Genomic DNA, 15,760 nt, shown 5'->3' on the forward strand with positions numbered 1-15,760 from the left:
GGCTCTGTTCTGTATTTAGATTCCACCCCTGCCATAATGAAGTTTTGGTTCTGAATTTTAAAATTCCCGTTAGAAAAGCACTATGCCCATTTGTTCTTTAAACCAGTGGTCTCCAAAGTGGGATGCGTGCACCCCAGGGGGTGTGCAAGAGGATCCTTCAGGTGCGCAGCAGGAGGAGCGCTGCCGGAGCAGTGCTGCTTCCCCCCCCCAGGAGTTCGGCCAGGAGTCCGAGCGGCTTTTTTTGTTGTTTTTGTTGCTTCGACGGTTTGGCTGGGAGCAGAGGGTGCGTGCTCAAAAATTTTTTACTGATGGGGTGCACGATCAAAAAAGTTTGGAGACCACTGCTTTAAACAATTAAAAATGGCCACATGAAAGCTCTTGACACCCTAACAATTAGGTTTACAATCTAATAATGATAAACCAATATCATAAAATAGTCATACAGGAAATAAATGAACACAGCTAGCCAATAACTTAAAATCGAAATGCTCCTTCACCTCCCAGGCATAGACCCCTTAACCTCTCTACATGCCTCATCAACTAAATGACTTTAACAGCATGCCTTGATGGTCATCAGTTTGGGCTATTTTGGATCAAAGGAGAGACCAAGTTCCAGATTCTCAGGGCTGTCGGCTGCTAGCACCGGCCCCTCTCAAAACAAGGCAGGATCCAACTCAAGGGCCTCTGACTGCAACTGCAGTATGGCATACAGAGAGGGGTGATCATTCTGGCAGTCAGGGTAGGACAAATAAAATGATTAGGAGAAACTTAAATGGTGAAAATAAACAAGACTCTTATAACTGTACAACCACATTCAAGTGCCATTAGTGAAATGTCAGGATGTATCGAATATATGTTGGCAATAGGGCAAGGAGAAAATAAAGTTGACTTTTATTATTACTCCCTAAACTTAAGAAGGAAAACACTGATGCAGAATGCCAGAGCCTGTTTGTTATGTGTATAAATAATGGAATAATTTATACCCCTCTATCAATTATAGAGTGAGGGAAAGCACACTGTATACTTTATTCTAAGGACAAAAAAAAAATTAGAGTATGACTAAAAAAAATCACTCATCTGTGACAGTTAACTAGTGCCTTTCCCAGAGCAAAAACAATTTCATCTCCTTAAAAACAAATCCCTCCCCACATTTTTTGTTGTTTACCCTTTATGCTGCAGGGGAATATTTAGGAAGGCTAATATTTTCTCAGGTATTTGATTCCATCACAGCTTGTCCTATTTGATTACTTTTGTAGGTGGTAGTGTTAAATGTTGCTAGTTTTGTGGAAGGTTATCATGTTTGTAAACAGTGATTTTACTTTAATTTTGTAAAAAATTCAATGAGTGGTTATTGGTATGCAACTCAACTCCTGTTCACTATGAAATAGAGTACTAAAGATGAGTAAGCGCTTATGTCTTACCTACTCTATCTAGCTAAAAGTAGAGTTTCACTTAGAGACAGGAAAAAATTCTCTTCTGCATTGACTAGGACAATTAATTGAATCCAAGGTGGTTGTCGCTGCATATAGCATGGTTGAATCTAGCCACATCTGTCCTTTCCTTCAAAGCTACTTCTTTCAAACAGTTACTGCTAACTGTACTCTTAATTTTTAATTTATTTCTTAACTAAACATTCTGGAAGACCAAAAGTGTTCTACAAGTGCAAGTCAGGTGCATTGAATGGTTTTGTAATGGAATAATTGCCTTCTGTACAGATATAGCTTTTAGGCAGCTCAAGTTACGTACACATTTTCAGTGCTGCAGAATTATAGAATTCAGTTGTCCCGTTGATTAAGTCTCCATAGTAGATCCCAGCACCAGTTGCATTCAATTAATTATCAATTGACAGCTACCAAATATCTTTATTAATAGGGAAGAGCTGGGTGCTGCTATGTACATCTTAGTATACATCATACATGAAACTACCTAAACTTTAATTGCAAATAGCAAAGTTGTCCTTAACTTGTTACTTAGGTGTCAAGTGTTGTGCTACTAATAATGCAAATATTTATTTCTGAAGAATATTTGAAAGCTTTCCCTGCCAGGAGCATAATTAAGCTGCAGGCTCTAATGTGATAAAGCAAAGAGCCAGTTACTTACAAAAATAAGTATAGGGCTATGTTAGAAAATGTGAACATTTCCACTGAATCTACCAAAGATAACTAGGAATTTAGCCTGTGCTATCTTCAAGCTACTCCCCCCTTACTAAGAAAACTTGGACACAGCTATCAAGCCAGATTTAAAATTAATTTGACTGAGACGTGCCCTATCTAATTTACCATTGCTTTCTGTAGAGATGTTGCTCTTGAACTTTCTATTCCTTTCCCTTACCTACTTGATTTTACAACTAGGCGGTCAGTTTGCTGGTGTAATTTGCTGCCTAATGCATTTGTTATTTTGTTGTACTTAAATAGAGCAGTCCAGTGCATTGGACAGCTGCTACAGCTTGTATAATGTGCTACGCTAAGTGTTAAGTGGGAAAAAAAGGGAGAGAAGACCTCTTTATTAAAAGCTAAAGCAGACATGTCTACAACTGCCTTGATTGTAATCTGTCTTGCAGATGCTTTTTTACCGTTAAGCATATACAATTCAGCTTTATAGTAAATGACATGTAATATTAAAACATTAATTTTCAGCACCTGGTTTCTGGAAAAGTAATATTTTATCAATCAGTTAAATGACTCAGTACAAATTTTTATTGTTTTGCTCTGAAGATCTCTCAACCCAGTTATTAATTTTATTTTTAGGGTTGAGGAGCTTTATTTGGGCAGGGAAAAAGAAAGATCAAAGAACAAAAAACCCTCACAGGCAGCCCTGTTCTTTATCTGCTGCCCCCTGAAAATATGTTCACACTACATGCCAGTCACATGTAGCATCTTAAGACTACTGCAATAAAACTATTACTTGCATCACGCTTCCAGCTTGATATTAATTCTGTGATTGTGCAGCAAGGTGAGGGAATTTCTTTTGTAAAAGGAGCTGTTTCTTTTTTTCTAAGCTTTTCATCCTTGCTTGTTTTTTCAAGTGTTTTTCTATTCTGAGTCTGTAATGAAGAAAAATAAGCATTAATTGTTAAATTTCATTATAGCCCAACACATTCTCCAAGTCATATCACTTATGCCTAAATTTTAAAGATTTTTTGACTCACTTTATTGAATTTTCTAAGACTTTCATAACTTTCAAACTGGGCAATTAGTTTAACTGGCTAAGCTGGCTTCTATTAACAATAGTTCACTTAACCTTGGAGACTCAAGTTCAGCAATCAACATCATGAATTTATATCAGAGGCTTGTGCTGGCTTCAAGACCTGGGCCCAGCTAATACTGATAACAGTTGCTATGATGGGTAGAAGCTGGAACTAAAGAGGAGAAAGGGCACCTACTTTATATTAGCAATAATGCACTATGCCAGTTCCCCACTGCTCCAAGTTTTATGAACACACAGCTTTTATTCATGCTTTTCCCCTGCTATTCACAGGGAAAGGGCAGTTCTGCCATAGCTCTAACAGGAGAAGTATATTTCATGCAAATTGTATCCTCAAATGCTTTACAGTAACACAAGTTACAAGATGCCTGGCATATGTCTGAAGTGAACAAATTAAGAGGGCAGCAATGAAAAATAAAAGGAGAAAATAGGCTCCTAGGGGGAAATAGCTGAAGTTGTTTTTAGTTTACAGAAGCTGCAGAGAAGATGTTTCTCCAGTTAATCACCCCTCTGAACCAGGAAACATACCAGTTGCTGACAATGGTTTTCAGTAACTGGTGCCCCTGAACTGCTAGCGGAAATAGAACAGTTTAACACTAGTGCAGAACTCATCTCTTAACCATGATTTCTGTAACAGTGCTCAAGACAGTTTTGTCCCATCTTCACTAGCAGATGAGCAATTTAACAGGAGTACAGGAGGCTATTGCTGACAACACACAGTTTTCCAGTGTAAACAGGTCTTGAGTGGAAGACTCTAGAGGGGCAACAAGATGCATGATGGATTCCTACATGTGAATTTTAGAATTGTACCAATAATTCTTTACTGCTCCTTTGACTCTTGTCCTCTAGCAGAAAATTAGAGACACATCCAAACCACCAGGTCTCTGCTATCATGCACTGGGACCTCTCCAAACATGCTTTTCAATGCAAAATTAAGGGGAAGTGCCAGCATGGATTTGTGGGAGAAGTTAGTAAATTTGGTCAACTGGAGTACATTCCCTACACGGTGTTTAATAATGAAACAATGGACATAACTGGTTTATTTCAAACAAGCACTTGATACTGTAAATACAACAGATTAACAGTTCCAGATGAAGTAGCAACAGTGAAAGGAGTTAAAAGTTTTAGGAAAACAGAGGTTGCCAGTAGAGAGATAGTCCCAGGTCAAAGTAAGCAGGAACTGGGTTAAGTTGCTTTGTGGTAGTATGCAATGGGAGATCTTTTCTAGTGACTAGACTGGAGGATGTTTAGATGGATACTAGGAAAGGCCAGAGAAGAGGCAGCTAGAGTAGTCCAGACAGGAGGATTATCAAGGTATGGATAGGGTCGTCAAGACAGAATTTTGTATAGGAAGTGAAAGGATTTAGCAATAGCCTGAATGCAAAAGAGTTAGAAGTCCAGTGACACTGAGGTTGATAGGTTGGTGCATGGGAAGGACCACAGAATTGACCATGAGAAAGAAATGAGGCCATAGCTCAGGTGCAGAGGAAGTTCAGTCTTTGCCATCCTGAGTTTGTCAGACAGTTGCAAGTTTGACTAGAGGGGCAGCAGTTGGGATGGAGATAGCATACGGTTGAGTGAGAAGAGAAGGGACCAAGAATGGAACTCTGGAGTAATGTAAGAGTGAAAAGGAGAGGAGATGAAGCCACCAAGGGAGATGCTGAAGAACTAGTCAAGCAAGGAGTCATCAAAGCATAGAGGAGAGAAGTGAGGAGGAGGGGGTGGGTGACAGTGGCAAAAGGAGCAGAAAAATAGGATGAATTCAAGCCCTTACAATACATGGTCAGAAAGAGGCCACTGGTTACGTTAGTGAGAGCACTAACAGTATTAATTTTCACTGCTTTTAGCAGAAATATTCAGCAATTATAGGTATAGTAGCACAGTTTTTCCCCCCACTTTGAATCCTACAGGTAACGTGTGGTGTGTGTGTGTGTGTGTGGGGGGGGGGTGTTAATAGGAGAAAATACCTTGGTTGCTTTGCACATAAAATAACTTTGGAGTACAGAACGATTTTGCAGGTGGATAAATTTGACTGAAAATTGGACCAGAAAGGAGTAGAGCAAGCTGTAATTCAGAATGACTGATAGATGAGGCTTATAAATGGCTAAATAGCCCACGCAGCTCAATCTGCAGAAGTATAACAAGGAAAAAACATTTTGTAATCTACATGCAAACAATACTAATTACAGATGAGTGTGAGACATAGGCATGATTATGCATCAGAACCATCTGCATAATATCTGGCAGCAGTAAAAAGGCAAATGATCTCAGGATTTTACCAGAGATGCTGAGCATAATTAAGCAGCTGGTGTTGTGGAACTGTTAGGCAGATCATAATAAATAAGATAACATTCAGAATATTATATACGATTCTGGGTCAGTAGGGTATGGCTGAGATGGGAAGGGTGCCACTGAAATCAACCAAAATACCATACAACTTAGTTTGTATGAAAGAAGCTGCACAAAATTTTGAAGTGATCAGATTATGGGTTTTGATTATACAAACTATGGCCAGACTGAAGTTTATTAGGAGACTAGAGGAATGCTCCTAAGCATTTTATCATAATTAATATGCATAGCATCAAATGTAGGGCAGGTGCTTTGTGCAAATCATCATCTTTGGAATTCGAACACTGCATGGAACTATACATTAGAATGCAGGCAGGGTGACTCATTCCTTCATCTTTCCAAGAGAAGTAAGCTCGAGTTCCATGCAGTATGCTATGTGGGCGGTCTTTGAAATTGGTCTTATCTTTGCTCTGTGTATATTAGAGAGCCAGGGCACTCTCAAAAGAATAAAGATTTGGCCTGGTATACAGGGCTCAGATTTTACCTTCACACAGTTAGTGTGCTACACACCAACCCTGGAAGGGATTCATTCATATTATTGGTAAAGTCCTTTGGGATTAAAAGTGCTCTGTAAAATATTACCAGCCAGAATTTCTGTAAGCAAAGTCAGACCCAGAAGATAAGTGGTGACAACTTCAAAGAAGCTGGGATACAGCATAAGACACCATGTCATCGTCAACAGTTATTCAGCTGTACCCAGAACCAATTATATACTAGAAATGTGACTTAGTGACTTTGTTCACAGAACTGGGACCTCTTACAGGTGTGCTTAGCTTTAAACAGATAAGTAACCCCATTGGTTTCAAGGGGACTACTCACATGCCTAAAGTTAAGCACGTGCCTAAGTGCTTGCAGGATCAGGGTCAAACAGTTTTTGTTCAGTGTCACCTCTTCTCCATCCTGTAAAGGAAAAAAACAATCCACAAGCTAGAGAAAGCAGTAAGACTGTCCTCTACAAGGTGGGAAGCGCTAGACTAGTACACAACAAACAGGGTCAGAGAATTTTCCTTTCCATTTCAAATTACCTGATGAAATGTGTCACACGTGGCAAGTAGAAGAATTTCCTCCTGTTGTATTTTTTGTTTAGGTACCAAGGTATTGGCCACTCTTTGGAATTGTACCTGTCAATGACATACAAATTGGTTACAGTATTGTCCAGCATTTAGATTGTCGCATCTCAGTTAATGGACTGTAACTAAGTTGCTCTTTTTTGTTCAAGAGGGCAGGTACTGTGGTCTAGTCCAGGAGTTCTCAACCTTTTTCTCTGAGGCCCCCCCCAACATGCTAGAAAAACTCCACAGCGGTGGGAGGTGTCTCAAGGTTCTGGACTTCAGCCGCTGGGCGTGGGGGAGCTCGGGGCACCAGGCTCCTGCCCCATGGGGTGCCGGGTGGCCCTCCATAAGCACAGTTTGACTTCCATTTTAGAGAGTCAGCTCTGTACGGCAGGGCCCGGGGAGGGAGCACCACCTCCACCCCCTGACTCACCTCAGCACGCCACCCAGCTATCTGGGTTGCCGGGGAGGGGTGTGCAACCAAAAATTATAACTCAAAGAAAGGGGGGGGAATCAGCTCAAAAAGTTTGAAAACTGCTCAGGGTGTAGGGAGGGGGGATAGCTCAGGGTGCAGGGAAAGGAGTAGCAAGAAGCTATGTACCTGGGAAGGCCCCCCCACTGAAGTCGCTGCTCCCTGAGGGCTCTGCCGGCCCCGTAGCCGGGCCCCCCTGCCCGGACAGTTCTTACGGACTGTGCGAGTAGTCAAAGGGGGCTGGGAGCTGAGGAGCAGCTGCCTTGCACACCGCACTGCCTGGTTGTGGCTCCCGACCTGGCAGGGGGCGGGCCTTGGGGGCGTATGTGGAGGGGGTGGGTGGGTGGAGATGTCCGCGGGGCTGCCCACTCTGGTTAAGGCACTGCAGTTTGAGGGGTGGGGGGGCAACGCCCTTCCGTACCCTCCTCCTTCTCCACCCAGCCTTTTTACCCCATGGGATGCTGGGGCTCGCGGACCCCCTGAAACTGGCTTGTGGTCCCCCAGGGGGCTGCACACCCCCAGTTGAGAACTGCTGGTCTAGTCAGTAGACCACAGGACTGGTAATTGGGGTTCTCTTCCCAGCTTGTTGGTTGACCTTGGGCAAGTCACTTAAGCCTCTCTGACTCAGTTTTCACCTCTGTAAAACGTGGATAACATTTATTTACTTCTATGTATGCCTTGAGCCCATTGAATGGAAGGCACTGTATAAATGCAAAGAATCAGTATTCAAGTTTCAAAGTGTTATCTTTCAAAAAAAAAAAAAAAAAAAAAAAAAAAGGGAAAAAACAACACAAAAATTCCATAGCATGTCTGTTTGCAATTTTAGATAAATCAATTTGAGTATAGCGTCCAGGCACTTTAAAAGAAAGCTGCAGCAGGAGCAAAAGGGCTAAATAACACAACTAAACTTTTTTTTTTTTTTAAATACCAATGTTGCACAGGGATGCATCAGATACAATTCACCTTATAGGAGTGGAAGAGAATTTTGCTCCATATACCTAGTACAATACAAGCTTAAGCACAATGATTAATGTACTCAGTACTCTACCAAACAGCCATAGAAATGATAAATGAGTCCAAGATTCAATATTCACTGCTGTATTGTCTCCACATGAGCTTCCCTTTCTTTCTCCATCTCCTCCACACTCCTGTCACTACAGTGCAGAATACAGAAACTGTTCCTCAAAATGCTATTACACTGAAGGTAAAATTCTGGCCCTATTAAAGTTAGTGGGAGTTTTGCCATTGACTTCGATAGGGCCAGGATTTCACCCTGAATCTAAGTTTACTGGAGTTTATTGGATATAGTCAACTTTAATTTACAGAGATTACAAACAACAATTTAAAATACCTGTCAACGATGATAGGAGATCCTAAATCCATCTACATGTAGTCCCATCTACACTGTAAGTCAGGGATCGGCAACCTTTGGCATGCAGCCCGTCGGGGAAAGCCCCTGGCGGGCTGGGCCGGTTTGTGTGGGTTCGGCTAATCGCAGCTCCCACTGGCCGCAGTTCACTGTTTCAGGCCAATGGGGGCTGCGGGAAGTGGCGCGGACCGAAGCTTTTCCTGACAGGCCGTGTGCCAAAGGTTGCCGATCCCTGCTGTAAGTCCTATAATTTTTGGAAGACCAGGTTACATAGTTGCCTCTGAACACTAGGGTGGCCACTGGCCAGGTCCCAGTTTTCAACTGGAAAGTCTGGTCAAAAAGGGGACCGTACACTTTCTGGTTACTAAGGGCGTGGGAGGCGTCCTAATCATCCAGGGCTGCTTCCTACCTGTGTCAGGCGGCTGCAGCTCCCAGCCCTGGCTCTGCAAGAAAGTCCCTCCTGACCCCGGCAGGAGGGGGGAGGCGGAGCAGGGGAGCAAGCGACGGGGGAAGAGGAGTGAATGAGGGGCAGAGCCTCAGGGGAGGGGAGGTTCCAACACTCCTGCTGGAGTGTCCGGTTTTTAAATAATACAAAATTGGCAACCCTACTCAATACAGTGGTCTTGCAATACAGCTGAGAAAAGTCCAAGTCTATAGCACAACTTGGAAACACTGTGAACTCATCGGCACAGCAAGACTAAACCATATTTCAACCACATCAGGGGACTACCATGTTGTAACCAGGTCCCCCAATACTGTAAAACTTTGAATCTAAATGGGAACAAGTTCTGTTTGCTGTTTATCTGGTGATTTATCCATGGAATTGCTAGAGAGTGGTTACCACCACCCCAGCCCAGCTAACTGCTTAGCAAAGTTGCCAGTGATGAAACACATCCCCAAAGGTATTAATGTTGTTTAATAAATACTGCTTTTCTCTTCTAGATGGTAGATATATCTTGCTCTTGATAAGGTTAAAAAGATGCTTTTTCCACAATAGACATGTTATCTGACTCTTTCTGTAAGATGTTTCTGTTTTTGATAGTACTGATACCGCCTACAGCTCTGCACATATAGAACAGTAATCCTCTTTCCCATACCAGTAGGTGCGTCCTAAGAAGTCATTTCTCCACTCGCCAGGTCGTGGGTTTTCGTGGCCTGTTTGTAACAGCCGCAGAGCAACTTCTCTTTCTTTAATAACTAAGTCTATTCTTCCCATAGACTTTTCCACCTGAAAACAGAATAACCATTTCAACATGACACTGAAGCCACAATGCCGGCTATTGATCTGTGGTTAAACTGAGGATCTTTTAGTTAAGGTGCCAGCTGGCTAAGGCTCAAGCCAGACAGTGAGTTGATGCTGGTAGGTTGTGGAAAACAACTGGAAATATGCAGATTTTATCTGCATTTCTGACAGTTCATGGGAGTGGTTTGTCATGCTGGTTGGCAACTTGGGGTCTCAGTTCCTATTAGATGATCAGAGAGCAGCAATGGCCAAACTATAACATTTGACCAGAAGCTTCTCAACACTTTTCCAGCTAGAAACTTTGTTACCATGATTCACGTGTGAGTAGATGAAGTCTGCAAAGTTAAAGTAGGGACAGAAATGAGTAGGCAAACAAGGTCAGAAAACTGACGGCAAATGTTAGAGAAGGAGACACTGAAAGAGGGTCAGAGAAATGGGAAAAGAACCAAGAGGTCACAGGTCCGTAGAAGACCAGGGAAGATAGAGAACAAAGGAGTTGAAGGCAGCAGAAAGTTCAAGGATAAGAATATGGGCAGGCTGCAACTTGGGCCAGGAAAAGATACCAGAAATGACTGTGAAATCAGTTTCAGTGGAATGAAAGAGGTGATTTAATATGAATTTGATTTAACATAGAATCATAGGAGTGGAAGGGACCTCGAGAGGTCATCTAGGCCAGTCCCCTGCACTCATGGCAGGACTAAGTATTATCTAGACCATCCTTGACAGGTGTTTGTCTAACCTGCTCTTAAAAATCTTCAATGATGGAGATTCCACAACCTCCCTAGGCAATTTATTACAGTGCTTAACCACCTTGACAATTAGGAAGTATAGGAAGTGAGAAAGGCTTTGGAACAAGTTAACTTTTACATTGCTACCCTAAGCAAAATGAATCAGGAACATAATTCTGGGAACTGTCTTTTAAAGGTTTGCAAACATTGCATCTTTCACACACAAAGTTTACCTGCAGTGATGTTTTTAGCTTATATGAAAAAGTTACCTTTTCTAATCGTTCCGGACTTGGCATAGGTAAACTTTGTCGCTTTGCTTCTTGCTCTAGAGTTAAAAGCATGTTTTTCTCTTTCAGTAGGACATACCTGAATCAAAGAACGTAATTGTACAATAAGATCAGAAATTAGATTTAAGTTTTAGTAGTAACATGCTTATAAATTATTCACTTAAATAGTGATTCTCAACCTCTGGGATTACACGATTTTGTGTCTGGTACTCTGGGCTCCCAATGTCAAGTTAAAAAAGCTGTTTTTTTTGTTTGTTTTTTTTAAATTCCTTGCCTATGCTACTTAAGTTGTATTTTGAAAGATCTTGCAATTCTAACAATCTGATTTACTTTTAACAGGGCTTTTTCCTCTGTGATTTCACAGCACTTTACAAAGGATGGGTAAACACCATTATTTCCTGTTTTACAGTTGGAGAAACTGAGGGACACAGGACTAAAGTCATTTATCCCAAGCTCACATAGTCAGTGGCAAAGGCGGGAATTAGACCCCCATGTGTCTTAACCCCTAGTCCCATCCCCTGTCCATGAGACCACACATTTTTATATAAACCTTTTAAAGAACATCCTTAACTGATGGGCCAAGTTGGACTCTTCTGCACTGGAGCCCAATTCACCACTTCTACCTGCAATACACTGTACATACTCTGACCAGAATTAGCAGCGCCGGCTCCAGGGTTTTTGCCACCCCACGCGGCGCAAAAAAAAAAAAAAAAAAAAAAGCCGCGATCGCGATCTGCGGCGGCAATTCGGCAGGAGGTCCTTCGCTCCAAGCGGGAGTGAGGGACCGTCCGCTGAATTGCCGCCGAATAGTTGGAGGTGCCGCCCCTCTCCGGAGTGGCCGCCCCAAGCACCTGCTTGGCAAGCTGGTGCCTGGAGCCGGCCCTGAGAATTAGAGTCCCAGTACAGGTTAGAGTGTGCGCAACTGAGTGGGAGATTGAGTTCACTGACTAATACAGCCATGTCTTTCATATGAAAACTGGCACAAGTGCCCCAAAAGGATAGGAAACACTGTACTAAAACACTTACCAAAGTTTGTGCAAATCTTCATTACTCTTGTTTCTTAGGTGTTTTGCATGCCACTCATCCCCTGTAAAAACAACAGCAACAAAAAACAGTGATTTCATCTAAAAACGATCCATTTTCTGAAAAAATATTTCCACCTGCACACCATGTTGATTCCCTGGAAAGAATGTCAAATTACAATCACCAATTTTTGAAGGTTTTTCCTTGTAGATAACATTGAAATACTGACCAGTCCCAACCCTGCTTAGAAAACAAGACCATGTTCAAATGTGAAAGAAACTGTGTACTATTCCCTAATAGTTGTAGGGGGAGTTCAGAGCTAGGGAAAGTTGTAGGCAGAAGCACAGACAGACAGACAGAGAGAGAGAGAGACACACACACTTTATTAGAATAAGGAAAACAGTATTATCCCTAAAGTTCCTTGTTCAATGTTAGAAGTGTAACCCTTTCTGTGATCTCTCGTCACGTGACAATATGGCTAAAGACTATATGCTGGGCTATAGGGTTTAGACATTTTGCCTCTGCTCTGCATGATAAATGTTCCACTTGTATTAACACAGGATTAAAATAGAAAAGCAAATGAATATACAAGAAGTGACATGACATATTGCCACTAAATACCCTCTAAAATCCTGCATATTAATTTGCATATTTTTAACAGCAGAAGTATATCAAAGACACCAAATCCAAAAGGTTAAAAATAACTCACCAGATTTAACTACAATTTCTCCCCAGTTTTTTGGGTCATCAAAAAACTCCTCCAGTCCTTTCCGTGACAAAGTAGTATGGAGAAACTTACACTGATAGAGGGGCTCTACTTTAGTACTGTTCTTATGGAGCAGGTTCAAGGTTAATCTGCAACAAAGGTAAGAAAAATATATATTTGATTAGGGGGAAAAAAGGAATCTGCTAAATATGAACTTTACCCTCCTTTCCATTTTCATGGACACCTTCCTATTTTGATTGTAACAAGTTTTCTATTTGCAGATTCTCCAACATTGGAGGTTGCAGAGTCCACTGGAGAGAAAGTCAAAAGACATGGGTTCAATTCTTGGCTCTATCAATGTCAGACACATCATCTCTATTTTCATTTCCCCTCTCAATCTTTGTGTGTCTTGTTCTCATTTGTTTATAAGCTTCCTGAGCAAGAGATTGTCTCTTATTATGCGTTTGAGTAGTGCTGAGCATAAAGAGGCCCTGATCATGGTTGAGACTTCTAGGCACTACTATGAAAAAATAATAAACAACAGGTAAAAACAGCATTTATGAAAACCAAGAATGACATGCAGAAACAAGTACTGCATTTCATAACACTAATATTATGTGCAGGAAGACGCCGTTATTACAAAAAATGCCAAAGGACCTTTAACATCCACATGGAGCTTCTGTCTTTAAGGTATCACCTGTGGAAAACGCTAATATTATTTGGAAATAACTAACTACTTCAAACTCTGTCAAGAACCTATTTTTCAAGGGACTATAGCTACTGCAAACCTAATGTTAGACCAGAGGTTCTCAAATTGTGGTCTGCGAGCTCCATTCAGGTGGTCCGTGGATAGTTCCCTCTAAGGTGCGCGCCTGGGTGGCCGTACACAAGAGAATGAAGGGCCACCCGCCTAATTAGTGGAGCTGCGCAGGCATGGCTCCACTAATTAGGTTCCTGGACCCTGGAGAAGACGCACATGTAAGGTGAGATGGTGGCCTTGGGGGGAATAGGGGTTAGGTGGGAGGGGACGGTGGGGTGAGAAGAGGGGGTGGGGGGAATTTGTGACGTGCAGGGCTGCGGTGGCCAGAGAAAGAGGCAACTCTTCCCAGCTCCAGAGCTGTGGCTGTCGGGGAAAGACGGCCCTCCTTCCCAGCCTCAGCTCTGTGGTAGGGGACAGACCCCCCTCCTTCTCAGCCCCAGCTCAGGGGCTGCCACGGTGGGGGAGAGTGTGTGAGATCCCCCTCCTTTCCAGCCCAGGGGCTGCCGCGGCGGGGGAGAAAGGGCACATCCATCACATTACAAAGGTAAGACTACTGATATTAAAATATGAGTTGTGTGCTTTTATTTGTAGAACAAAGAAAGGTTAATTATTATTAAGGGTTTTTTTTTTATATAGCTCTTCGATCCAAAGTGCTTTACAATAGTTAGCTAATGGTACAAACAACATTTGGAAAGATCATTAAGTGGTCCGCCAAGACCTTCAGCAATTTTCAAGTGGCCCGTGGGGAAAAAAAAACGTTGAGAACCACTGGTTTAGACTATCAAGTTATCCTTCTCATAGTGACTAAATTTCATTATGCCCTAAATTGATATTGAGAGGCCTGTGTGAAATGAGTTGGTAATATGTCTAGTTCTACTGAGCAAGTTCCATCACAGCTGGCACTCTTGTTGGCACTCTCAGCAGCAACTGTGGTAAAGAAACCAGACCTTTCTGATTTTATCGGCTGAACAATAAAGTAATCCTCTGGCTACTAGCATGGAGAAAATGTCTGTTACAAACTTCATTATCCTGAAATGCAAGCTTTTAATTTACATGCCCAAATGTGCACTGGCCTGCAAAACCCCAAATTGGCAGATATCAACAGCAAATCAGGGAGTCCCATATATTGACGGATTAATTTCTTTAACCTGTTTTTTTTTTTAATATAATCTAAATTTTCAAGATTTGTTATTTCTGATGTCAGCTTACAATAATAAAGAGAACACCTATTTTGTGTGGGATGGAAGTAAATGCAGGTCAAAAAATTAATGTAATCCCTTTTGGCAAGGTACAGCTGAGACATATTCCACAGTTTTCTGTAGCATAACTCCGATTCCATTACAACCAGCTGTACTAAAATCTAAATGTGAAATTTCAATATATTGTTTTGAGAAACGGATGAATGTTACTCAGATATTAATCATTGTGGAATCTCACTAAGTACCAATCTGGGTTTAGTCAGAGCTTCATTCTTCTAAAGAGAGGGACAAATTATCTGAAAGAATGAATGCATACATAGTCTTGCTTGCTGTGTGTGGATATTAAAGACTGTATAACTTATTATTCAAGTGGAGGACTTTGCCCAATGGCAGTTTCACGCTTGATGTCCCCAGGAGGAGAATGAATTTCATTAGCACTGGGTGAAACTATTCCTTCATTACATAGCTGATAAACCAGATGTTGAAATATTATGGGGATAGGCACCATAAGGACCTGAACAGGATTACTGAGGGACAATCTTCACTCATTAATATATTTTGCTTTCCGCCACCAACTCTCTATATAACTTTTTGCATGAGTAACATACTCAAATGCATGGATGCTAAATATCTAAACTGTAATCTTAAATTCACTCACCTAAATTTGGGTTATTGCTGATTATGCACTATATGTAAATTATGACTTTAAAAACAAACTTTGTATTTGTGAATAATCTAAGCACTATACCCAGATGGACAGACACTCTTTTCTCAACCTATGTATTATATCATTTTTTTAACATTAGCTTTAATACAAATTTTAAAGCTCTTTGCAAACAAATGCAGACTAAAGATTTAGCTGTTATTTTGACAGTGGTTTTAGAGACAGGGGCATTAGGAGCTGGATTCTAGTTGGGATGCTGGGCTCACCCCAATGTAAGGGCAATAACCCCATGCCCTGCAGGCTACATCAGAATGGCCCCAGGTCTGCCACAAAGCGGTGCTATTTCGAACGAACACACTCTGGCCCAACAGGCCCTTCAGCCGGCCAACGGCCCCTTTCCTTCAGCCGGCCAACGGCCCCTTTCCCTCAGCCGGCCCAAGCATACAATGCACGGGCCGGGCCAACCCAACTCAACAGCCCGAGACGCCCGCCCAACGCAGCTCCCCTGCATACTCCCCATCTCCTTCCCAAGTCACCTCATCTCCCCCGTCCCATGGGAACCAGTTACCCCGCTCAACGGGCCCTTGCCCTTACCCGGAAAGGCAGGCGCCTGGCGGGGCCTGTAAGACTCCCGAGACCCTCACAGCGCTGAAGAAGCGCCGGCAAAGGGCAGCCGCCATGATACCCACAATGCCTTGCGCCAC

At 42.2% G+C, this 15,760-nt stretch overlaps 1 protein-coding gene across 1 annotated transcript; it reads right to left on the reverse strand.

Moving 5' to 3' along the window:
* Positions 1-1,724: 1,724 nt before the first annotated feature.
* On the reverse strand, positions 1,725-15,755 carry MRPL47 (mitochondrial ribosomal protein L47). The gene is made up of 7 exons (XM_065410706.1): positions 15,651-15,755; positions 12,437-12,582; positions 11,731-11,791; positions 10,687-10,783; positions 9,544-9,674; positions 6,579-6,674; positions 1,725-3,043 (listed from the first exon to the last, which is right to left on the reverse strand). Exons 1-7 carry the CDS (start codon positions 15,734-15,736, stop codon positions 2,929-2,931), a joined length of 732 nt encoding a protein of 243 aa, XP_065266778.1. The 5' UTR covers positions 15,737-15,755; the 3' UTR covers positions 1,725-2,928.
* Positions 15,756-15,760: the final 5 nt, after the last annotated feature.

This window comes from Emys orbicularis, chromosome 9 (assembly GCF_028017835.1).
Source record: "Emys orbicularis isolate rEmyOrb1 chromosome 9, rEmyOrb1.hap1, whole genome shotgun sequence".
Classification (NCBI taxonomy): Eukaryota; Metazoa; Chordata; order Testudines; family Emydidae; genus Emys; species Emys orbicularis.